General features: G+C 37.7%; 2 protein-coding genes across 3 annotated transcripts in view; one reads left to right on the forward strand and one right to left on the reverse strand.

The window, feature by feature from the left end:
- Positions 1-334: 334 nt before the first annotated feature.
- Positions 335-20,902, reverse strand: DIS3 (DIS3 homolog, exosome endoribonuclease and 3'-5' exoribonuclease). 2 transcript variants are annotated; one of them, XM_034074398.1, is made up of 21 exons: positions 20,657-20,902; positions 18,848-19,005; positions 18,103-18,296; positions 17,914-17,987; positions 16,642-16,806; positions 15,686-15,850; positions 14,667-14,780; positions 14,429-14,566; positions 13,223-13,369; positions 12,714-12,830; positions 11,796-11,897; positions 11,161-11,225; positions 10,970-11,054; positions 10,140-10,267; positions 9,517-9,603; positions 8,350-8,506; positions 6,631-6,845; positions 5,469-5,637; positions 4,901-5,059; positions 4,566-4,688; positions 335-680 (listed from the first exon to the last, which is right to left on the reverse strand). In XM_034074398.1, the coding sequence occupies exons 1-21, from the start codon at positions 20,888-20,890 to the stop codon at positions 591-593; spliced, it is 2,886 nt and encodes a 961-aa protein (XP_033930289.1). In that variant the 5' UTR covers positions 20,891-20,902; the 3' UTR covers positions 335-590. The 2 variants fall into 2 exon arrangements, with proteins under 2 accessions (XP_033930289.1, XP_033930290.1); XM_034074399.1 differs by lacking the exons at positions 335-680; positions 4,566-4,688; positions 4,901-5,059 and having other exon boundaries at positions 5,494-6,143.
- A 78-nt stretch (positions 20,903-20,980) lies between these two features.
- PIBF1 (progesterone immunomodulatory binding factor 1) overlaps positions 20,981-26,253 on the forward strand; it is a 117,711-nt gene continuing 112,438 nt past the window's right edge. The window contains 4 exon segments of the mRNA XM_034060054.1: positions 20,981-21,101; positions 21,876-22,190; positions 23,060-23,160; positions 24,920-25,118. Coding sequence (XP_033915945.1) covers positions 21,939-22,190; positions 23,060-23,160; positions 24,920-25,118 — 552 coding nt within the window. The 5' untranslated portion in view covers positions 20,981-21,101; positions 21,876-21,938.

A 26,253-nucleotide genomic window follows, 5' to 3' on the forward strand; every position in this document is an offset into this window, starting at 1 on the left:
CATTGAAACAAACATGCAGAACTGAGTAACAACTACCTTGGGGTCCCTGGGGTGGGAGTCCAACACTGAGCTCAGGAGAACACTCAACCTACACATCAGTCCTCACAGCACATAAAACATGCTTTGTGACTACATAGTCAAGAGCTGTGGCTTGCCTGTAATCATGCAGTTCCAGGCACAAAATGAGAATTCTAACTCATAATTGTAACTTGCCAGTATGGGGCTATGGCCTTTATCATTCAAGAGTAAGTTCTGTTAGCAGATTGAAAAAACTGACTTTTGTTAGGCTTTTGCATGGCCTTAAGGCTGTTAAAAAATAAAATACAGCTATTCCTTCACTTCGCAGCAGCATTTATTTTCACCCACAAAACTACAGACATACATTAAAACAGAGATGGTTCTAGAACTACTGTTCTGCTGTATAAATACATATTCATTAAAAAGTTATTTTTTAAAAATCCAGTTTTATAAATTATTAAGATGCGTATTTAAAAGTAAAAATAATTTGTTTCTAGCATTTTGGCCATGGGGAAAAAAATACGTAAATACAAAGAATTCATGTGTAACTTCCTATTAACTTTAGTATTGAGCTATTTTCGTAGCTTCCTTTTCTTCTTCTCTGGTTCATTGTTGCTGCTTGTCTCTGTAGATAGATTTGCAGGCACATCATTTCCTCGTATCTAAAGTAAGAACAGCACTGGAAGTCAGAACACTTTTAACTTGGTTTTAACTTGTAACTTCATAATGAAACCTTAGTTCACTTATACAGACCTTTTACAAACACTACATCAACATCAGAAAACTCTGTTGTTAGTCCCCTAAAGGAAGGTGTACCATCATACAACACTCGCAGCAGGAATACTCAGCTGCAGGAAAAGCTGGGAAGAGCTCAGGGAAAGGGCAGCAGCACCACCTCTGCTGCCCAAAGCGGCAAGGGGGATGAGTTGAGAGGTGAGAAGGGACCTTATCCTCACAAATTCATTTTGCTTTTAAAAGTCATGACCGCAGTGTTTCCTGCAGCGCTGTGCCCATCAGGCCCAGGACGCTGCACTGCAAGAAGGCATTTAGCTTTGGCAGAAATGGTAAAAACTTTCCAAATAACTAGAGACCAGTTCTAAAGCAAGGAACAACAGGAACAGAGAAAAGCCGGTATGCTGATAGAGAATTACTTGTATTTAAAGAGGTCACCAGGAAGCATACTATGATTTCTTTGAGTGTGGACACGTGTGGTATTGTGGTTTAAGCCCAGTCAGTAACCCAGAACCACACAGCCACTCACTCACTCCCCCCCTTCCTCTGCCCCACTCCCGGAGGGATGGGGAGAGGAGAATTGAAAGAATGTAACTCCCACGGGTGGAGATAAGAACAGTCCAGTAACTAAGGTATAACACAAACCACTGCTGCTACCATCAATAATAATAATGATAAGGGAAATAACAAGGGAAGAGAATACAACTGCTCACCACCCACCAACTGACACCCAGCCTGACCTGAGCAGTGATCCAGCCCTTCTGGGTAACTGCCCCCAGTTTATATAGTGGACATGACATGCTGTGGTCTGGAATACCTCTTTGGTTAGTTTGGGTCAGGTGTCCTGTCTCTGCTTCCTCCTGGCTACCCCTCCTCCCTGACAGAGCATGAGACTGAGAAATCCCTCAGTCAGAGTAAACATTACTGAGCACTAACTAAAACCATCAGTGTTATCAGTGCTGTTCCCAGGCTGAAAGTCAAAACCACAGCACTGCACCAGCTACTAAGGAGAAAAATGACTGCTACTGCTGAACCCAGGACAGGTATTCAAAGAGAGGAGAGCAAAGCAAGCTGTGATGGAGTTCATTTAAGAAGTGTCCATAAGACAGCTGGACCAAGACTATACACATGTATTCTCCTCTACACGTAGGTCTCTGGGCAAACTAATACACAATGAGAGAAGGTAACAGGCATTTCAGAAGCTTGCTGCAAGGAAGACTATCACTAGGACTTCCATACCAGGTTATAAATCACGTGGAAGTGACAACAGCATATACCAGTAGAAGGAATAGTCATTTAATTGTATCAGCATGTCACAGACACCTATGCATTAAACCCACGTCCATAAGCCAAAGGTTATGGTTTTGGTCAGTGAGTTAGGAAGGCAAATATTATGATATGCTAAGGAATATTGGAGAGGCTGTGAGAACAGGTAGTTATAATCAATTACCTTCAATGAGCGAGTGTTGCAAGAAGGCTCTAGACAGAGTCTACATTTCTAGGTGTAAAGGCCTGTTTGTTGGGGCAACTGGTCAGAGAACCCATGAACAGGGAGAAACAACTCTATGCCCGAGGACCTGCTTAAGAGGTTGCCCACAGAACCATGCCTGTAATACAGATAAAAATCCCCAACCTTAAAATGCATTACATGCGCAACAATAAGGAATTTAATGAAGATTTTATTAAAGGGGGTTGCGAGAAGGCAAAATGCTTTCGGAGGTGAGATGGAATTTAAAAAAGGCTTGGAGGAAGAACATGCCATTTATCAATAAAATTTCAAGAGAACAGTTAAAGAAGTGAAAGTCCTGTCCAAATGAAGAATAAATGCAAAATTAAAAGAAACAGGCAAACAAAAAAGCCTGAGAACAGTAATAAAAGAATGTGAGAGGCAGCAGGAAATTCCTCCTTGCCTCCATCAGTAGCTAGCTGGATGATAACAAGCCTAAAGCAGGTAATGAAAGTGTATTTGAAGCACTCAAGAAAATTAAGACCAATGTCAAGAAAAATGTGACAAATTAAAAAAAAAATAATAAAAAAATGAAGGTTTAGAACAAAGTAGGTAAGAGGAAAGTGTTCCTTTAATGCCAGGGCTAGATACAGTCTATCTAAGAGTTCTAAAAGCAAGTGTAAAACTGTCAGCTAGCAACTGGTGGTGTGTGTAAACTCACTGCTTAAAACTGGTCTTGGTACTAGGACTGAAAGATGAAAAGTGTTCCCACAGAACACCATACAACACAATCTTCTACCTAATCTCTGTACATATGTGATCCTGTATGGATCTGTGGTGTGCTTGCAAGCGTCAGGTATGTGCTGCTCCTCCCAGCTCAAAAAAATCATATAAGAGAACTACAACAACATAAAAGTAATGAGAAACATCAAAGATGCGAAGGTTTCCAGTAAAGGAGGAGCTAAAAGAAGTATATAGAATTAGGTCACATGGGAATAGTAAATGGGAATACCAGACTATTTTTCACAGTGTAAGAAACACAGTATGTCATGAAATAACAGTATTAGGTTTTAAACAGATGAAAGGTCAAGCACTTTTTCATACAAGGTGAGCTGTGTATTTAAGTTGCAAATTGCTGGAAGCTTGGAATAGACACGAAGGGAATAATCACTGTATATGCATTTGACTCCTGTATTCGCTCCTTACAAAAAAGAGGGACTAGTAACTGATAGTCAGGATGACAAAGTATTTTGGCTTAACTAGTATGGCCATTCCTGTATTGATGGAAAAGCTAAAATTATAGTATTTAGTTTGCTGTAGAGAAAGGGACCTTCACAGAAATTAGTACAAGTAGAAGGGAAGCCAGCTTTCACTAGCCCCTTATATGCATCCATTTACAATGAACAAAGCGTGTCCCCCAGCAGCAGCTCAGACAAACCCTGACTGGTGAGCACAAGCAGCGGTCAGCTCAGCATGAGAATGCACAGCAGGATGCAAGGTTTCTTTCTACTACAGATTGCATTATCTATCCCCCAGTTTTTGAGATCATGCGGACTGCCTTCAACTCAAGCCTATACTCAAGCTCAAGGTAACTATATTTAGGTGTGTTTGAAAACAGATAATTTCTCAGGAAAAACGGAGAAATTATGTTTGACTGCAAAAACAAGGACCTCTTGCTTATATTGGATTTTCTTTTCCTACATGATTATAGATACTCAATTACTGCACCATCTGTTTACCAAGTTACATGTAACTTAATGAAAGTATCCAATGGCATGCAAAATACTCAGCAGACCTGAGGTGTGAGACCAGGTGAAAACCCGTATCAACCCAGATGTACTAAGAAGCTAGAATTGGAAAGTCTGAAGACCAGAGACACAGTTATTAGGACACTACAGTTCTTACCACATTATCAAGAGGGAATTTTTATATCGTGGCAGTTTTAAGAAAGGACTGCCATTTACAGACAGCAATTATATAGTTTCCTTCAGAGCCGCCCATTGCAGTTACAGCATAATTTACTGGAGCAAAGATGATCTCACTGAGTTTTGGCAGGTTTTCGAAAGGGAAATTTAATTACAGAACCATGAAATTCAAAATATACTACTTCAGCAAATCATCATCTTTCCTATCAGTGGAAATAACCTTGATGGGCCCAGAAGGAAATTTAATTTACAGCCCTTTATTCTTTTGAACAGCCAGTGAAAGCAGACCTGTGTCTTCTCAAGAATGGATGCAAAGCAACTGCAACAATCTGCTGCTAAGTAATTTTTTCCTCCTGTTTAAACTTCAATTTTACCATATGCTGATTTTTTAACATTACTGAAGGTTATTATGATTTCTGTGAATCACAAATGTTGTGCCTTACCTTTGGTTCTACCAACACCATCTGAATTTTCTGATGTTGGATGTTGGAAGCATCTAACATAATGTTCACCTTAACTTTATCAAATACACATAATGTTGTGTCTTCCACAGTCAGTGATGGTACCTGAAAGTTCAAACTTTGTATAAATACTCACTGTTTAAAATAGCATTTTTTCAGATATTTTGTAGGAAATTATTTTATATTAATTTATATTCACACATATGACTAATGAATGTTCATAGGCTCAGAAAAGCTTTTCTTACCCCTCTAAAACCAACTAGATTTTAGTAATTTTGCTCACTTACCAAATAAAAAAGTAAAGGCATTTAACATACCTCATTGTTGTAATCCAGTCTTGGTGTTGGTTTACCTTTTTCTTCAAAGAAGACTGTTCCTTCTAGCCCATACTTGGGAATCAGAACCACAATTGCATTTTTTCTTACAAATAATATATATGCATCTTCATTCACTACTCCTTTGCTTTTGAAGAACAGCTGTAAGAGAAGTGAAATACATGAATAAGAATGAAAGCACTAGAACATTCTCTTCTGTATTACATATATATTGGCTTAAAAAATGAAAACATTCAAATACAATACTTAGTGATTACGCACCACATATTGAAAGCAGAATAAAGAGATCCCATCAACTGTTTATAAAAATTATTGTAGTATTAACCATCCATCATATTGATATAAAACACAAAGTAAAAAGAATCCACAAGATGCCATTACTCTAAATCTTTCAGAGCCAGCAACACAATGTTGAAGCTTCTCCTCAAAGAAGCAGCTCTTGTTCTTACTCACTTAGTTTTGCTCTACAAAGCACAACTCAATGTTCCCTCTCTGCCTTTAACATAAATAGTCCACCACAGTTAATCCTCACATGTCAAAAACTCCTTACCTGTGTATGGAATGCAACAGATGCTCTTTGTGCGTATTGAGCCATTTTATGTCGGTAATTGAGATTTTTACACATATCTGCTATTTTATGTTTATCTCTAAGTTCCGGGTAAGTATCATCTGCTCCTATGGCCACTGCCAAAAGTCGATGAACTATAATGTCAGCATACCTGCACAGATGAGATTAAATGATCAAAACTTATTTTAAAAAAATATATCTGAATATAATTTTGGGTTTGTGACTCTTCTAGATCAAAACATTTTTGCAATAATGATGGTGTGCTGACAACTCCCTGTATTAATCCAAGATCACTCTTTTCATTGACCAAAGATACACTGCAAAGCCAGTATGAACTGTACTGTTCTCCAACATAAACTCTACTATATTCTACCAGGAGAGCCTGTACTTTGCTGCTTGTCTGTACCAAGAGCCTGTACTTAACAGTACATGACTTAACCAAATTTAGTATAGAATGGTGTTTCAATACCATTGATCTGCAAAGCATAATCACACTTTAACATCTTTGTACATAACTTCTAATAGATCTTCAACAAGAACTTTTAAACCCATCTGTAAGCAACTAAAATTTAAGATTCCCAGAAGCTCCATAAATTATCCACACAAATGCACAGGAATTTCAATCCTCCTGGAAGTGAGATTTCACTTGAAATGCTCCTGAGGAGAAAAAAATATGACGATTATTTTCCTTGAATACTTCTTGGTAAAAAGAAAAACCCTCTGATTTTCCAAGCTGTACGATATAACTACAATGCACGTTTCACGTCAGCAATGCTTCTATATGTAAAATACAGTCCCGAAATTTAAACACAGCTTACATCTGAAAAATGACAGACCAAACTCTGCCTCAGTCTCTGCTGACTTACATAATGTCAACTGATCCCAAAGTATGCCAGATATGCATTAGGGATGTATTTCTGAGGTTTTTTTAAAGATTTTATTTGATCTTAGGAGTCACAGGCAGTGAACCTGGGAGCATGTATGAAGACTCATCATCATCTAAAGCCATCACTGTTTCAACTGAGATTTAAAGCTTAACAGAAACAGTATCTTTTAAATGCACAACACCACAACTTAAATTAGAATTTATTCACAAATAAATCACTTATTTTTGTTCTCTGAAATGTTCCCAAATTAAAAATACCTTCTAATAGGCGAGGTAAAGTGGGTATAAATAGGTGAGGCTAAACCATAGTGATGAAAATCATTATCCATTCCAGAGCAGAAATAAACAGCTTGCATCATGCAGCGAGTGGTCAGAATTCGCAGCAGTGTATTTAGATATGGGAATGTAGGAGATTCAGCTTTGTCCAATGATTCAGCTAAAGCCTTTGCTGAATCTGTCTTAATTTCCAAGTTCTGTAAGGAGGGAAATCAAAAAATAAAAAAGGTCAGGTATTATTAGCAAATATTACTAGAGTGTAAGCAAAAATGTACAGCCATATCCATGCTAATCTTAGCAGCTGGCACAGCTATAATGCCAAATAACCCCACTCAATGCCACTATTACCAATACATGAATATAGATAGATGAATCCACACATGCACAGGCCCCTTCCTCATTATTGCTAGTACTCTATGCAAAAGATGAAAAGTCAGTAGCCTAGCAATTCAGAGAATAAATCCATCCAGAACTAAGAAATACTTTGGTAATCTTAACAAGTTCTTTATTTCTTTTGATTTTTCTATCCCTTTATTGACTAAGATTAAGCAGTAATCAACCTTGTATTTATTCCACAGTTATTAAAATTAATAATTGGGAAAGTAATTTGTAAAGCCAACTATATGACATTTTGTTCCTTGCTTGCCAGTGTTCACTGATAAAAATTCAGGTAAGTAGAAGAAAACAGAGAATGCATTTTATTTCCTGTCACACTGTTAGATCAGTTGAACGTTCTTTCCCTTATGTAAACCACTGACACAAAGCATGATCTAGAGACCAAGTTATGGTAAAACAATTACATATTCATTTTTTAAAGTATGTCAAAAGTATAGCATATTAATATCTAATCATGATGATCGTGTCATAGTGAAAAGCCACTTTGATTTACTAAAAGAACATTTGTCTATGCATAGGAATTTAGCTTTCCAAATAAAACAGTAGTTTAATAGTAAGTTTCAGAATACATATGAAATTATTATGACTATTCCAGTTTTACAGCAGTGGAAAATGAAATGGGGTGGGTTTTGGCTCATCTATTGATCCTGCACTGACAGAATAAGGGAATTTCTCTCTAGCCTCATAAAAACCACAGGGGTGTGCATGTATGTGAATAGTTGAGGGGAAAGGAAATATGACTGCACATCACAATGTCAAGAAAGTTAGAATGATCAGCTCAAATAAAAGACACCTGAAACTGGAAAAGTAATTTTTCAGTTCAGACTTGTTTATTAAATCAGACTTGTTTAAGGCTAAATTAACCTCTAGCTGACCTATGGAGAAGGTTTCCATAACTATAAACATATATGGACACATTTTCTTATTTCCTGACTCTTTAAGAGAGATGTGTTATTTGATATAATTGACCAATTTGTAAGTACATCAATAATGTATGTGATCCGAAGCCAAGAACTGGCTAGAAAACCACATGTGGCTTGGAGAGGAGAAATACTCACAAGAATTACAATAGGAAAGACTTTCAGAGTGATTTGCTTTCTTTCTGAAAGAAGGGTTTTAAAAGCACACAATCTTTCCTTTCACCTAGAAGTACACTTGTTACCAGTACCAGCAATTTTAAAGTGCAGCTGATACACTTTCAAAACACCATTTCTGAACCCTTACTCTTGTGTAAGTGGCCAATCAGAGAAAAAAACCCACAGTTTCTTTTAATTAAGTCACTTAATTAGCATGGTGTAAACTTGCCTTGGACTTTGCAGCCTTCACAAGGATGTCATAATTTGATGGCGGAGGAGCGGGATGTTTCCGGAGCAAGGCAAATTCTGGGAACTCACTGTGAATTTTTTGTGCCACAGAAATATTGGCAAGCAACATGAACTCTTCAACCATGGAATTTGTTTCTCTATCAACATGAAATATTTTATATTGTTAGAAAAGCATCAAACTATGTATTTACTTGAGTGCCTAATTAAGAGACATTCCACCATCCCAAACAGTATCATATAATATTCACCAGTTGCTTTAATCATTTATACAATTAGGAAAACATTTTTAAGTCTAAAAACATTAACATTTATTAAGTTCGGATACTGAGTCAGAAGAAAAACACCCATTCTAAAATTACAAATTATCTTCAAGAAAAACTCTTTAAAATTGTCTCAAAATGTCAACAGATAAGTTTTTGATTTCTTAAGAGTACTGTTCTAATGTTGTACATGTAAGTTTGAAAACACCATAGTGCACACCACAGATGTGACAGTTTACGTAACTAAGTGTAGATTTTAGTACAGACGCTAAGCAGTAGTATGAGACAAAGTAAGTAACAATCTTCAGAAATTGAATTAGTAGCTCCATTTCTACAACTCCTTATTAAGACTGTATCACTCTGCAATAATGTGCAGTAACTGCTCTGTTTTTCTTAAGGTTTCAGTAATCCATAACTCCAAGTTCAATTTTCCTTTGTTAATACCAGTAGAAGAGCATCACAGAGAAGCCAGTGTGGTGCAGAAAGTTTGGACCTTAGTGCTCCACTAAATCAGTAGTAAAGACTTAGGTTCATATGTGAATCACACAACTCAAAACTTGCTTCATAAATAGCATAGTAAAATACAGAGGAATTCTTGAATTCTAGGGCTAGCTTCCCCAAGAAGCTGCCCCATCCCTGGCAGTGTTCAAGGCCAGGCTGGATGAGGCTTTGAGCAACCTGATCTAGTGAAATGTGTCCCTGCCCATGGCAGGAGGCTTTGTACTAGATGATCTTTAAAGGTCCCTTCCAACCCAAGTAATTTTATAATTCTATGACTATTATGCACTATTATATAAACTCTGTACACTACTAATTTTACTACTTAAATATGTCTTTAATTTTATCCCTGCCCCAAATTAACTAACTGAGGAAAATGAAACACATACTTTAGCTCCTTAGTCTGCAGATCAATAGGATCATGAGTTTCACTGTCCATGTGGAAACGAACTTCTGGTGAGGAAAGTGTCAAGGCTCTGGGAGACAAGAAGAGCTATTAGCAAATTGCAGTAAAGCAGGCAACAGCTCAATTGCAAGGCTGTACACAATATCTGGGTTTATCATGAAAATGTAATTCAAAAATCAGCAGAAATAAAATGAAAAAAGCAAAACCAAAAAACATCAAAACCAAAATACAGCAGGAATTAAAAATAAAATTGGGAAATTAATGTTCAAATTAGCCAAAATTATAATGCTGACTCACATCAGCAGTAGCTCCTAAAATTTCAAATGCTGCTCCCCTGGTTGTCTTTCTACAATGATTGTAAGAGATCCACATTGACTGATCTTGTAAGCACCCCAAGTTAACTATTTTTCAGGAAATGAAGACAGGCAATTTTATGCAAACTGAAATGGCAAAGTACTGCTCTTTTAAAAGATACTCATTGGAGAAATGAACACACAGGACCATTATACAGTTTGACAGCAAAAAAAAAACAGCCAGGAAAAACAGAAAACAAAACCAACCAAAGAAACCAGGGAAAAAAGGGAACAGCAACACTGCATGGTTTACCCATTATCAATTCTTCTCTTCTTCATAATTTTTGCTAATTTGTTTAGTTTACGTAGGCTCGTAGTAATATCATCGTTCATAGTTGCTGAATCAATTCTCATCTGTGCTTCGGCATATGTAAGAGAAGCCTTGAAGAGGTAAAAAAGAGAGACATGGTACACAATAGAATAATGAAAAGAAAAACATAACTGTCTTGCAGAAACTGCAGTCTGCTGTCAAAGGTGGTTCACACAAATATAAAGCTTGCCATTCATTTAGGTGCTGAATTATAACTCTCAAATAATGGTGAAAACAAGACAGATCTATGCAAGACATCATGAAATACTAGGCATTTACAGTGGGTTTCTTATGCTGATCACAGATGTGTTTTATATGGATATATTTTACACAGATTTATATATCTGAGGTCTAATTTTCAGAAATGTATTTAACACTTACAAAATCCACTGAATTTAACTGAAAATTATTAGTAGCTGGTATATACCAACCATGTCATATATACGTCTGTATCTCTATAGATATCTCAATGTATTTATACTTTTTAAATGAAATACCATAACAAAGTAACTGCACAAAAAACACTATAGCCATAGAAGTTTAAAAGAAGGGGGCAGAATCAAACACTTTGTTTTTCTAGGGTTTCATTTCAGTATCATTTCCTAATTCTAAGAACTTCATAGATTACCAGGTTAGAAGGGACCTCAAGGATCATCAGAAGAATACAGAAAAATCAATAAACAGCAAGAAGAAAACTTTAGTCTGTTGATCATATTCCTTGCAAAAAGGCCTCGAGCTTCTTTTTTGAAAATATAATAATATTTGTGACTAACCTTGGATTTGATAACACTTTTTGTAAATCTGGTTTTTAGAATTTCAGCCTTATGGTTCATCTCCCATATACATGAAAATGCAAGCCTATGAGAAGGAAAAGGGACAAAAATCTGTTAAAATCCACATATAAGTATCTGGATTTTCTCATCAAGATCAAATATATATACCTGTCAAGATCATATATATATACCTGTCCACATCAGATCTCAGGGAGCATAAATTGGAACTAAGTAACTCTGGAACCATATCAATCCTCTGCAAAATAAAGAATATAAATCACAACTCAGTAGAAATATATATTTTAATTTTCAAATTTTAACGGTACTAAATGCTTGGAAATAATAACTTTTTTTTTTTTTTTGCTAATAAAGCTCAGATTTCCAAGAGAAAAGTGAGCTACTTAGTGCTGCATTTCAAAATCCATGTTTATTATCAGTTTTTTGGTAACAGTTACTTCTGAAAAAAAATTGTGGTCTGTAAGAAGTTAAACTAAACAGGACTACAGCTGTAATGAATACAAATCATAAGAAACATATATATATAATAAAGATGTAGCTATCACAAGAAAAAACAACTGAAAAGCCAAACCAGGTCAATTCTGCAGTTTTGGACAGGTATTACAACAGTAATCCAGTTTCATCCCTCTTGCTGTGCAAGCCAAATGACAGAAAGCACCTTCATTTTGATAGTCTTAGGCAAATTACATGCAGCCCAAAGGAGCCTACTTCATTTTGTTTTATTTAGAGAATATTCCCAAGAATTACAGGAGGAAGGCAATGAAAACCTAACTGCTTCGTTGAACAAAAAGCTATAGAAAACAATTACTTTTTCACACAGATATACTGTTGTTCCTCTTTTTACTGACTCCTCATCCAAGGCATTTCCTGGACGAATGAAATGGCTGACATCTGCAATATGTACACCAACCTAAAAAACAGCATCATAGAAAACATAGTTCTTATCATGAAAGGCATCCTCAAGTTTTTATTTACAACCCAATTTACCCATTGCCAGTTCCCTTCAGTAACTCCTATATCCAGTAACAGGAATAGTTTAAATCTATCATACTGATATTAAAAAAAAATAAATAGTTGCAGCAATAACACAAAATAAGGTCTATACATTTAGTGGAAGGTTATATTCATTTCCAACGCAACCCTTCCTGCCTGGGAGCTTAGATAACCTCTGTCATTTTCTCAAAGGCTCACTGAAAACTTGTTTTGGTTTTCCATTTGATAAACCTTCCATTTTCGCACACCTGGCTAGTACAGTTACAGATGAGTTTATATGGAAGAAAACTTGACTAAATCAGATATAAGGGGGTAGAATGTTGGTGTTAGGCCTTTAACTTTTCAATGCCCCTTTTTTTTAATAAAATAATAATTCCTTAGGCATTACAACAGTAGCTTCACTATTTCCACTGATACTTATTCTAGCTGTAGATATCCACGTTTATACTTAGCTAAAGCAGCCATTAAGTTTTATGTTCATTTCTCATGCCAAATGAGCAGAAAGCAGGGTGAATTTAGAAAATTCCCACTTCTGACACTGATGTAATGCAAAATCAGTACCCTTTCTTTAATGCCATCTTGCAGTTGTGCAAACACTATTCATTTCTTTTACAACAGATCTGGAGCTTTGCTCATGTCAGTTACTGTTACCACCACTGCACTGTTTGTAAAATAAAGGATAAAGTAAATAAATGACCAGATAATAACAGAGTGAGAGAGAGAGAGACAATACCTCTATATTTCCATTTTCTATTTCCCTACAATGTAATGCATCATCAATATCTGTACAGCCAGGAGGATCAACGCTACAAATACATAGATGCCTTAAGTCCTCCCTGTGTTTCATATCCTGAAATTAAAAAAAAAAACAAACTTCAAGAACATTTTCTGTATCAAAGTAAAAATGATCCCTTGTGAAATGCAGTTCACATAAGATTTTCCAAACCAACCAAGTATTTTCAGAGTGGTTTTTTTTTGTTTGTTTTAGGACAAGACTTGTAATAGTATTTATTTATAAGATCAGATGAGATGTGCAGGAACTACAGTGACAAAAAATAAGTCAAAAGATGATCAAATACTTGTGTTTGTTCATTTTACAGCAAACAGGAAGACAAACAGAACATAACCTTAATCTTCTCATGATCGCGACCAGGAATCCAGATTTAAGTGACATATTTACTGATGTCCAGCTGACCTGAAGTAGAAGACACAGGTATTATACAAGAATTTAAAAATTATTACCTGTTCTGTAATGCTCCATGGCATTTTTGGTAGGCAACTAAGGACAGCCTGGGAAAAAGGCTGATGAGGGACATCATGTTCAAGCAGAAGAACTTCTGTCTCTGTCTCTTTATCTCCAGCACTTCCCAAGTTCTTTACAAAATGTCCCTGAGAAACAATATGCACAAATACAAATATACACACACATGCACATCAAGCAACACTGTTAGCTCAGAAGTATTTGGAGACCATTATTCCATCGGTTATTAGTATATTAAGCTAACAGTATGAATAATCTTTCTTCAGGTAGCTGTCTCAGCTGTAACAGAGAAATTTAATTTCAAACATTTATTTGATTCAGTAAGTCTGAAATGTATACATCTCCCTTTTTCCCTGAATGGCAATAGAATTCTCCACAGTTAAGACTGCAAAATTGTAAACATGGCAATTCAGTTTTGCAGTTAAGAATAAACATTGCTGCATAAGCAGCAAAACTATAATTTCTCTGCGGGTTTGTGTTGTGCCCACTCCCTAATATCATATCAGCACTATTTCATTCCTCTCATCTCTCACATCGCATTCTCTGCAGTAATGCTGTCTTCGCCTTAGCAGTCATTCCATATATTCCAAGTTTCCTTCATTTCTCTAAACTTGTTTGCGACACCTGTGCTCTCATTCATTACAAGCTATGCATTCCTAAGCAAGCCAATGGAAGCCTCTTTAAAACCTACTCTGCAAATTAAAGCTAGTCCTCATTTTCCCTTACAGCCTCCTATTTATTTCCAAAGATCTTCCAAAAACTTCATTACCTGTAACTAACCTCACTGTCAATTCAACTGAATTTGGCCAAGGTGTTTAAAACTACTTGCCAAGACAGTGATCAGTCTGTGAATGAGCAAAGTCACAGCAAAAGGTCCACACTTCTCAGAATCCAGACTAAAAAAAGGTGGTCCCTGGTTAGTCTAAATAAAGCACCTTAGTTAACACATGTAAGTTCACTGCAGAACTGGTGGAGTGAGCTTTCTGAGTATGATAAACCCGTATCTTTTTTGGGTGGTAAGAATAAACCAAATAATTTAGGGACTTCCTTAATTTGCACTATCAAATGGCACTTAAAATTCACATCAACACTTTTTGAAGTTACTCAGCATTGCAGATAATAAGCATGTCACCTAATAACACAAAAATCAGACAGAATGAAGTTCATAAGAAAAAGCTTAAACTTACATTAGGATACCTGGAATTCCTGGGCCAGCCATCAATAGCAACAATTATTCTTTGTCCTTCCAATTTATCTGCTTGTCTTGTTTCTATTCGAATGCGAGGAATTCTGCGATCAGCTGGTGTGAACAAATGGCGCCTTGCCTATTAACAGCCAGAAAAGGGAACAATTCATTTTCAATTATAGAGAAAAATAACAAAACCCCAAACATTTGCACTTACAGTAACTGGATTGTTTCCTTACCTCTTTGATCTCTGACTTGGAAAGCATGCCACAAAGCGGTCGCCAGTTTCGTTTTATAATGCCCACTACTTTTCCTGTAGGTCTGAGCATGTCCTTGCTAACAGAAGTCTTCAGCTGGTAGAACACACAAAGGTTAAAAACACAAAAATCACTGAACTCACATTAACATGCTTGACTACAGCACGTATCTCAAACCTTGGTGGTAACATTTTATGTGTCACTATAATGCTGTAAATTCTATTATGACTTCATATGCAGAAATACGCCTCCCTGTGCTTTGCATGTCTTTTAGTATTTTTAGTATGTGACCTGACTACACTGTTGTAGGGTTTTTTTTTAATGGACATCATTGCAGAAAATCAAGGAACAGCAGAAAAAAGGTGAAGAAATGCTATCTTATCCCACTGTCTCTGCTTACGCCACAGCTATCTCAATACTCTTGAAAAAAAAACCTTAAATTTTCAGGAACCCTCTTACATTGCTTGAAAATTCTCCAGTAAATCTAAACCAAGTAATTAAAAAACATTCCCTGTGGGAAGATGATGTTTTTAAAGAAACATAAGTATCTGTTGGACAGGGTATACATGTGTATGCACTGCATGCACATTGAGCGGGATTACTGCAAGAAGCTAAAGATTTCACAACTGGTTCCAAATGCATGCACTGCCTGTAAAAACTGACCATCATCATGACGCAACACCTGCTCCTATTCTAGCAAATCCCACTGTACACATCAATATATAGGTTTATATTACCTGACTACCACCCAGGAACTTTTGGAGTTATTAAAGCTTAACAAAGTAACATGGCAATTTCTGATTGGGATTAATTAGAAAGTATCAATTTTAGACATAATTATATAATTAATGCGACTGTATGACTACAATTAAGTTCATAGTTTATGTATTCACAGCAGTATAAAAAGGATGTGTAAATCTAAAGCCTAGCACTGTCAGGGTATTGCAGATTTAATCTCTCTCTTAACATAAGAGTGAAGTGAAAAGTTATTTATTGCATACAATGTTTTCTTTCTCCTCCTCAGTTTCAATGTCATCTTCATTTTGGCCATCATCTTGCAAGACCACTGAGGACAGTGACACCCATTCACCTTTTGGCAACAGCTCCACAGCTACAATATCTTCATGAACTGCTCGATTTAAATGTTTCAATCCTTGTATAATTATCTGGATTTTTTTTTAGAAAACAAAATGAAAATGTAAGTATTCACAATGATAGCAACAGAAGACCCATATCAAAGCAGTATAGCAGAAGAGCATACATGGGTAACAGGCTCTGCACTCTAAAGAATATCTTAAGGTATGTTTGTGATGTATTTTTCTTCCTTTGCCTTGGTTTCTTTCAGTACTTTTTATTTCAGGATTCCAATTGCCTCCACAAAAATAATGTGCTTTCCATAGATGTTTTGTTTATAATCATACAACCCTTTTATCTTTGAAGGCTAGGGAACTCCATATACTATTGGAAAACAGGAATAAAAGAAATGGGGAGCCAGGGAAGCATCTCCAGCTGCCACCACAAATACGGATAGAGGAAGTGAGCACTGCTGCTTGAAACAAGACAGCTGTACCAACAGTAGGTAGACAGGTGGGTTAACTGTCTAGAGGAAAAGAATCCACCTACTCATCATCAGGTATGAAAATATTAGGGGAAATAAAGCAGGAGAGCCTCACAAGGGCTCATCACAGTTTCGCTGAAAATCCTCCTACAAACTTCAGTCTCTGTCTTTTATCATGTATTCCAAACTAATAAAACTCAGTAGTCAACTGAAAAAGTATTAACAGCACAGTCAGCATTTCAGTAGCCTATATCCATACAAAGTAAAACATCAAAGTCAGAAAAGGAAAAATTACTATAATGCTCATTTTAATATATATCACTACAAAAGAACTGCATTTTAAGTCATTACTAAGGCTAGTTAAAAGTTCACAGCATGAAGTTAAAATAAAAAACTTACCTCTTTTTCTTCAGCATCTCCATGAACCCAAACAGTAGCTTCAAGATAATTATCTCTGCTTGCCCTGTAAGTTCCTTGGAGGTAATTACCAGACTTTATCCCTTGCTGCAATTTGCTAAGAGGAATATGTTCTGGGAAAATTACTTTTCCACTTTCTATTTCTTTCTTAAAAAAAGCCAAAAAACAAACAAACAAAATGAAACAAAAAGAAAAAAAGCAGCAACAAAAAACAAGAAGAATTTTTCAGTCTTTTGTACTCATGATTATTCCTAAACCAACTCAGGAACGTGACACTCAAGCTAACAAACTCTAAAATAATTACTATGTTAGATATGAATATACACAGTAATAAACCCCAACTATTAAGCAGTAATTTTTCTAGTTAAATATAAAAGGCATAAAGAACACAGAAACATGGCAATTACAGGCATGCCTCCTTTTCTTCTCCTGTTTGCCTGCAGTTACTTAGATATTGCCCAAGTGACACACGCCTTCATGCTGACTTGCCTATACTAGCATTACATGGTAAAGAGTGTGGCACACAGTACAAGCGTGTAATATAAACTATATGAAATATTATGAAAATATATTACTATGACTAAACCTTTGGACGTGTCAGACAATGAACTGCTGAGCAGATCAACTGAGCCTCCACTTTCTTCCCATTCTTGCCTGTCCCACACTATTCTGACAGCACTACCTCTTACAAAATTAACCTTCCCATTTTTTTGGGTTTTTAGTTCTATCAGGCTCATGTGAAAATACAAGTCATGATTCTGATAAACACAAAGCACAAGGAACTAAAAGAGGATGTAGCTCATGTCTGAGCTGCAGCCTACACTAACGACAACTTACATGACCACAAAAATCAGAGGTTTTGATAGAAATTTATGAGTAAGTTAACATACTTTCAAATAACAGATACAAAGCAGAGGTTGAAATGGTTTGCAGTATCCACTTTTCATTTTGTTTCAATTTCTTTTAATATTTATGCACTTTCTTTAACCATTATTATTCTCATCTTTATACCAGTTACCTAAAGCAAGTAGCCTTTTACAAGTAACTAGACAATTACTAATAGGCACATAAGCAGCAGTAAAACCTGCTACAATGTATCTCTCTTTCTTTTCAGTTGTCAAAAGGTTGTATTGCTAAATTGGTACTACATCCAGAGTCCTCATATTCTAAACTGATGCTAGTAGCCTGACAGTGTCCAATAACATACTGCAAACCATTTGTAATTAATTTTATAAAAAGAAAATAAAAACATACCCCTTCATCAGATACACAAGCAAGACGATCTACAAGCTCAGGATTAGCTACCAAGCTTTTTATATATTCCTCACCTACAAAAGCACACACATAAAATTTATTTAAGAGATGCACCAGATTTAGGTATGAAGAGACTGCTGAGATTGTTTATCTGAGCAATAAATTAAACATACATGTCACTTTACTTACATGTATAAGCAGTTATCCCTTCCTCTAGAGCTTTCTCCTTATTAATTCTGTCATTCGTTAAAAAGATAACTTGAATCTTCTCCTCATCCTCTATTTTCTTCAAGTGCTCACTGTACCATTTTACTGCTACCCGAATGGCTCTGTCATTGCGGTCATTAGAAGTTTCTCCTTTCTTCTGCTCTATGTATGTTTCTCTAAATACATGAATGCATACACATAAATAAATACACAAATGAAACAAAATAAATCTTAACATCTATCCATACTTACAAAAATTTTTCAGACAAGCAAGACTGTGAGGCCAAAAGAATCACTGCTGTACCAGTTTTTGTATGTGTAATACTCTATAGGCCACTGAAGGTCAGGAGACACAAAGGTATATTAAAATAGGAAGAGCTAATTTCTAACACAACCTGCTACAGACTGAGCTGGCAATATTAACAAAATATTGGAATATGTTTAAAAAGGACACTAAAATGGAAAATCAGTATTCTATATCTCAGGGCAAGTTTTGTCTGTAAATCTCATTCATTATTCTAAATACCTTTTCATAATATATATAAGCTTATACTAATTACAAACCATATTCCTGAACACATAACTATTTCCCAATAGGATTCCTTACAAGTATACAGTTCTGTGCATCCCAATCTAATTTTTTTCCTAGTTCAAATGTTGCAGTTCTGTTTCCCAGTTTCTTTCACTGGCTAGCAGGTCAATTGTTACATCCCATTCCACACCTTACCTATGATGTTCATTGGTGAAAGAATAGAAATGTTTTTCAGGAGTTTGAATCACGTCTCTAATTCTCTTGTATACTGGTATACTCCGATTCCTGAGTTCTTGTAAGACTGTCTGTAGCACAACGACATTCTTAATAACAGGATCTTCAAGTATATCAATCTGAGGAACAAAATGGAAATGAATAAAAATTGTTTAATTCTATCCAATAACAGGACTTAACCAGTTCAAATAGGATTTTCCAGCCTCTCTGTAACCTGACTTTTGCTGGAATGAAGAGGATGACTTACTCTGATTTCCACCAAATTCAGCCTCAAGGTGTGCAGTACTCTGATCAAATCTAAGGCTGTATGTGCACTAGAAATTTTGTTTACATAGGATGGGTTCTTGTAAATTATTACCTTTGTAAACCAAATACATCTATAAGCAATCTGACGGTAATCCAACATAGTTTAAAGGCTTTCTGGCATATGTCTTTGTGAACAATGCAAAGCATAAAATAGTACCTGACCACTGTTACACAGCTAACACCGATACACCTGTGGCATGTGTAGGCTTAAGTTCTCCAGAACCAATCCCACTGTTGCCCTCAAGTTTTCATTTCTGCAGATTCAACTCACCAGGAATTCTGTTAGCTGCTTTGCACCTTTTCAAAGACCTTTTCTTTTTGAGGAAATGCATTTAAAATTCTTCAGCACTTTTCTCTGCCAACTCCTGACAGTCATTACATGCAATAGAGAGAAGTCTACACCAAACATCCATGAAGCCTCTCAGGAGAAAATTGACCTTCATTTCCTAAGCTTGTGGCAAGGAACTGTACAAACCCATCTCCGAAACAACAAAACAACAAAAACCCACCAAACAATGAAAATCATCAAGATCGGGAATTCTCCCAGCCTGGAATTTTACTGTCTGCACTGCCCAGGCTCAAGCCTTTGCACAATTAGTAATGGGCTGCAAGGTTCCAGGATTGAACATGGGATGATTTTGCAGCCTCTATTCATTGCCTGAAATCAGCATTACAGTATGAAGTACCGAAGCCTACAACAGGCCTGAAATATAGAATAGGTATTCAGGAAAATGCAGTAACCACCTGAAGATCCTGATGCTGCTTCAAGTCTATACACCATTCTAACGTGACTTTCCACACCTACATCAGACTACAAACAGCGAATAAATACTGTTCAGTATTTAAAGGGTAGCTACAAAGAAGATGGAGACTGCCTTTTCACCAGGAGTAAAATGAAAAAGGGTAATGGGTCTAAGTTACTTCTGACAAGATTCTAGTTGGACACATCCGAAAATTTTTCACGATGAGAACAATCAGCCACTGGAATAATCTCCCCAGCAAAGTGGTGGATTCCCCACAGTTGGAAAATTTTAAGATTTGACTGGACAGAGTGCTGTGACATGCCATCTAGGTCATGCACTGCCAAGAGAGGTTGGACCAGACAAAACTTGAGGTTACTTCCAAGCAGAATCCTATGGAACAAGTCCTTTATTCCCACTATTAAGGCAGCAAAATACAAAACCGGAATACAGTCCAAGACCAGATTCGGCGATGCTGAAGGTCTCCACAGTATCATACAGGCACAAAAAAGCCAACCGCTCCGGACACCACTAACAACAGGAAGGCCCGAGCCCAGCGGCGTACTCACTGCTGACGCTATCCGCGCCTCTCCAGCAACGATGCCCGGACACACCACCTGAGGGGATCTCTCGCACCCCCACTATTTAACCGATGCTGAAGCAGAGGGGCGCATGACCGGGCCCAGAGCGGAGCCGGGGCCCGAAGCGACACCGGCGGCTTTACCTGGTGAAGGAGGACGTTGGTGTCGGGCAGGAGGTAGTGCGGGCCGGGGCAGAGGCTGCTGGCGGCCCCGCCGGGCTGCGTCTCGAGGCTGGGCGCAGGCGCGTCGGGCCGCAGCGGGCAGCGGCGGCAGGCGGCGGCGCCGCACGGGATGTCGTCCCGCAGGTAGTGCTCGCGCACCACCTTCACCACGGCGCCCGCCCGCGTGCGCTTCACGAACGTCCGCGAGGTCTGCATGGCGAGCGCCGCGGGCACGAGCTCCGCGGGCACGAGCACCGCCCCCCCCCTCCCCCCGCCGCCGCGGCCGCTTCCTCCCGGCACGCACCGCGGCAGGGAGCGCGGGAAGCGGCGCGCGCGGCGGCGCCCCGGTCGCCGTGGTGATGGCGTCGCGCAGCCCCGCCCCGGCAGCCCTGAGGGAAGACAGAAGGGTTCGGCGCCGCTGTCTGAGGTGGGTGAGCGCTCGGCCCGGAGTTGGGGTCGTGGCTACCGAGCAGAACCCTCCTCGCCCGGCGAGTCAGCTTTTTCTCGCTCTTATACACCCTGCTGGACGTTGTCTTCCGCTGACTTGGACATCCGGCTTATCTTCCATTGATCTGCCCCCGCCGTGGGGAAGGAGCAGTGGCCTGGGAGAGCCCGCTCCTGTGGGTTCGGTGCCCCTCGCGTTAGCGCAGCACTGCCTTTCCCTGCAGGGCTTTGAACAGGTTGAGTTAGTCTGCGCACCTCTTAAGTAAAAGCCGTGGTCTGTACTGAGCGGTTGTGAAGTACGTGTGGCTGTTGAGGTTAGCCTAGTAAGCGTACCAGAGCTGCTACTTCAGAGAAGACAAAAATGGTCATTACTCTATTCCCGTATTGTTTTCTATAGCAAGCTTTATTAATGTTCGCTACTGGATGTTCTCTGATACTGTATGTATGGCTCGTGGATCTTGTGAGGTTTTGGTGCATGTTCTTCTGAAAGCGTGAATGGCAGGTGTACATCCTGATTTACCTATAGCATTTTACCAGTGAGCTTGATTCACACCGGTATTTAGCTTACTGCAGTCAAGCCCCGTGCTAACAATTACTTAAGCAACAGAGTCCTTGGGTAACTTCTTGAGCCTCTTAAAATATTTTTTCTTGTGTAAATAAATACATTTATGTGATGCTGGGAAGTATTGCTTAGTGGTCTTGATTAACTTTTTAATTTTTCATAATGCATTTCACTTAATTATTTTGATTCTTGTAGTTAATTCTTCGAGGGCTCATCTGAAAGTACAACATAAAAAAGCTTTGCAAATAGCAGAAGAAAATGTCACTTAAAAGCTCTAAGGAAATGAGGAAAGTAAACATTTCTAGCTCTTTCGAGTCTGAAGATATTAGCTTAGAAACCACAGTACCAACTGATGATATTTCTTCCTCGGAAGAGAGAGAAGGTACTGTTAAGATAACTAAGCAGCTGATTGAACGGAAGGAGTTGCTCCATAATCTTCAGCTGCTTAAAATAGAGCTATCTCAGAAAAACTTGATGATTGACAACTTGAAAGCAGAATATCTGACCAAGGTAAGAAATGTTGTTCCTTTTGTTGTATAATCTTTTCTTGTTTCGGGTACTCTTAGAGTATGATAGAAACTTACGTTCTGCCAAAAATTTCTGTGAATTGCATGCTGAAAGCCTATTTAATTGTTTTTGGAAGGGTTTTTTGTGTTTTTTCTTTGTTGGGTTGGTTTTTTGAAAAAAGAAGGAAGCAAAGATACGAAAAATTTAGCTGACTTGAAGAAGTTCATTCAACATTTCAAATTGAATGAGGTAGTATTGAATTAGTTTGTTGTTTTTTTTTTTTCCAAAAACAGAAGAAAAAGACCTGTTTTCTTTCAGAAATGAAGAATAATTTTGTCACTGATAAAAGCAGCTTAATAGGGCTTTTCTACTTTGGAATAGTAGAAAAAGTAACCTGAATACTATTCAGTGATCTGTTAATCAGTATATGGTTAGAATATGCCAACATGCTAATAGGAGGGGATTTTATTGTGTACAGTTGCCACTAAGATGCATGAAACTAAGAAAGGTCATTAAAGCTTTGCCAGACCTGTATGCAGTCCACATTTACAGCCTACTATATACTAATTGTGGCTTTCACAGGCCTGCTGCTTTGTATTTAAACTTGGTTTAAAATTAGTTGAATAAGTAGCTATTTGGCTGAAAACAATAAGGTTTAGAGCTAAGTCTTTTTTACTTTTAGTTCATTAGGGCAAAATCTGTATCATAATTATGAAATTTATTATTTGGCATATTTGGAGGTCTTGCCAGACAGTCACTGTATTTCCTATGGTGTTGGCTCTCACCCTTTTTGTACAGTTGTTTTTGTTTTTTTTTTTAATTACCAAAGTAAGCTCCAGTCTTTGTTCTATACTTACGTTCTTTCTATTTAGATTGAAGAGCTAGAAGAGAAACTTAATGATGCAGTCCATCAAAAGAAGCTATTGTCTTTACGACTGGATAGTCAGCTGGCATTACAGCAAGAAGATGCCAGGTACAATGGGAGTAAAACTAAGAGCTTCATCTTTAATAATTTGTTAATACAGTTAATGGAAACTAATGATTGTGAATTGCAGGAACAGGATTTCTTTTGCATTCTAAAAATGGAATTTGTGTGTTTCATTTACATATACATACATTTGAATTCAGCTTTCCCTTGCTGAAGTTTTATTGTTGCCTGGATTCAAACTGAATAGAAACTGGAGTAAGAAGATTCTTAAAATTTAATAAAGAGTAAAAAGAGTAGGTAGAGGTGGCAGATTTTGCATCAAATTAAACAGAATTTTTAATAACTCTGCAGCCTTAATGACTTGGGAAAAGTAAGGGGATAACGTTTAGCACTCCCAGTTAGGATTGCTTATTGGTCAGAAATGTTTTCAGTTGATGATGCAGAAACTTTACATCTTGCTTTTCTGAAACATTTTGAGTTAACCTATAGCTGAAAACAGACTGGCAAGTAGGCTTCTCCAAATTACTTTGTCAATTAAATGTTCTAACACCTGTGAAGGAAGAGCATTACTTACAAGTCTCATGTTGCAGCTTACAGGATGTAACTAATTCAAAGTCATATTCTGTAGTAAGCCTAGAACAGATTTAGGGATATGAAGCCAGACTTGGGATTAGTTACAACGAAGTCTTTTAACTCAGAGCAGCTGACTGTCAGAAAAATGCCTGTCATTCTGAATGCTGTTTTGTGCTAGAGTGGAATATTTTATGTTGGCCATATGTGAGTTATTTGAGAAGTACTTAGGTGCAAATTGTTATTAATAAGCATAAAATGTTTAACTACTTTACTTTTCCCAGTCTTTTCATTAGTTTTCCTGTCTTTTACATCACTTTCTGTCTTTAAGAGTATTGCACAGTGTGTGTGGAGTATGTCCTTGTGTGACTGCATTGATGGCCTGGGACTCTCTTTTGTCTTTTTGAAACCAGTGCGGCAGACATTGCCTTGTAGTACTAGCTAGTATTTGTAATATTACTTTTTTTAAGTAATATAGGAATTGGTGCATTTTGAAGAATGATTTAATTTGAATAGATTTTCAAAAGTCATGGCGAACACCTCTGAAAAAGTAGGTCAGTTACATTTGATTTGAATAAAATGAACACTTAGAAAGATCGTGAAGTGATTAACAGTTTTTCTTGTTGCATAATACCATATCTCTGGTGATAATAGTAATGGTAGTATTTTTAAGTCTGGCAGTATGGCTGCTTGTTTAAAAGAGTAGTGGTCTTTGTGGTGTGTGGTTTGTGTTTGGTTTGTTTGGTTTTGTTTTTTTTTTTAATGGATCCCAATTTTGTGTATTACACTGGGCAGAAAATGAAGGGTTGTGTGTGGAATAGGCCTTAAGCATATATGTGCTGAAACTTGGTAAGACACAATTTTAACTTACTATTGCTTCGGTGATTTACTAGTTCTTTGGGTTTTGTGTGGAAATACAGTCTGCTTTTTCATGCTTTTAATGTTCTGAATTTAAGTTAGTCTTAATTTACCAATTAAAGTCAGCACATGTGGAGATTAATTGACACTTCTCAGATTCAGCCTTGTATTGTCAATGTCTGTAAAGTTTCTGGCTTTTTATACATGATATGATTGTGTAATCATGGTGGTATACACTTTTGTGCTCATTACCCAATCTCTTTAAATTTTCCCCACTACAATGACCATAACTCACTGCCTTGCCAGGGTATTGTGGAAGTTTGTCACTTGTGTTACTTGCTACTTAATGTCTTCTGTTTTCAATTCAAACTTAAAGAAAACATCAGGCTTTAATGAAACAAGAAATGGAAACTATTTTATTGAGGCAGAAGCAACTGGAGGAAACAAATCGTCAGTTAAGGGAGAGGGCTGGAGATATCCGTCGTAGCTTGCGAGACTTGGAGTTGACAGATGATTGTTATAAGCAGCTAAAGTTACTTCCTGAAGACCAGCTTTCTATTCCTGAATATGTTTCTGTGAGTATTGAGTTTTGTATTGGTTTAAAATATAGCAGTATCCTGGGTTTGCCTAGGATGGAGTTAACTTTTCTTCGTAGCAGCCTGAATCTTCTTGTGCTTTGCTTGTGCTTGGCTAAAACAGCATTGGCAGCACACCAATGTTACAGCTATTGCTGGACAGTGCTTTCACAGCATCAAGGCTTACTCTTCTTCCCCTGTCCCCAGGGTATTCATGAGATTGAGAGGGGACACAGCTAAACAGCTGGCCTGAATCAGCCAAAGGAATATTCCATGACATATATGCCATGCTCAGCAATATAAACTGGAAATAGAGGAAGAAAGATGAGGTGGGGGGTGGCTTCCAAGATGGTTATTGCTCAGAGATGGGCTGGGCATCAGTCTGCTTGCAAGAGGTGGTGAATGATTCTGTTTGCATGGCCATTGGAATAATCTCCCCAGGGTAGTGGTGGACTCGTCGGTGTTGGACACTTGTAATTCGGCGGAGCAGGGTGTTCAGGCCTCTAGTCTAGGTTATGCTTTGCCAAGGAAATTTGGACCAGATGATCCATGAAGTCCATTCCAACCAGTATTCTATGATTCTCTCTCTTTCCTTCACTAATTAAACTGTTGAGAAAACTCAGCACCTGAGTTTCCTGGCTTTTGATCTTCAAACTCCTCTGCCCAGCTCCCACTGGAGGGAGCCAGTGAGCAGCCAATATGGGTGCTTGGCTGCTGCTCAGGGTCAACCCAACACAACCTGTAAATTGCTTTTGTTGAGAATTAAAGGTATTTGCACGTACTAGAAGCCAATCTATACTCTTAGATGCTTACTCTTCCTCAGCTAGAAACGAGGGAACTTCAGAGGCAGTTACAACAGGATTCCAGTAAAGAGGGGAACGTTTTAATTTCTGACTCTGATGTCTTGAAGGGATTAGAACTGCTGATGTATTTTAAGCAGATTAAGCAGACAGGGTGTTACAATTAAATGGTGGGTGCACACTGATGTTCTAAAATACAGCAGGCTGAAAACAGGAATTTGAAACTCGGCTTGCCAGAGCTGCAAGTCAAGGTGGCTGTTGCAAACATCTCTTACCTTTCCCCTCATGCTTTCCATCTGTCCATTTCCTGTCTGACTAAATGCAGGAGATAAAGT

Source organism: Melopsittacus undulatus, chromosome 2 (assembly GCF_012275295.1).
Source record: "Melopsittacus undulatus isolate bMelUnd1 chromosome 2, bMelUnd1.mat.Z, whole genome shotgun sequence".
Lineage (NCBI taxonomy): Eukaryota > Metazoa > Chordata > Aves > Psittaciformes > Psittaculidae > Melopsittacus > Melopsittacus undulatus.

Bases quoted from the DNA above. Each gene is read 5' to 3' on its own strand.
- DIS3 (XM_034074398.1), bottom strand. From the start codon at position 20,890: ATGCAGACCTCGCGGACGTTCGTGAAGCGCACGCGGGCGGGCGCCGTG. The intron at 14,781-15,685 runs GTATGCAATAAA...GTGTTCTACCAG, and splicing joins AGGAGGAGAAAGAAAACATT to CTGAAGACTTCTGTTAGCAA. The intron at 8,507-9,516 runs GTATGTGTTTCA...TCATGTTGATAG, and splicing joins CTGCAGACTAAGGAGCTAAA to AGAAACAAATTCCATGGTTG.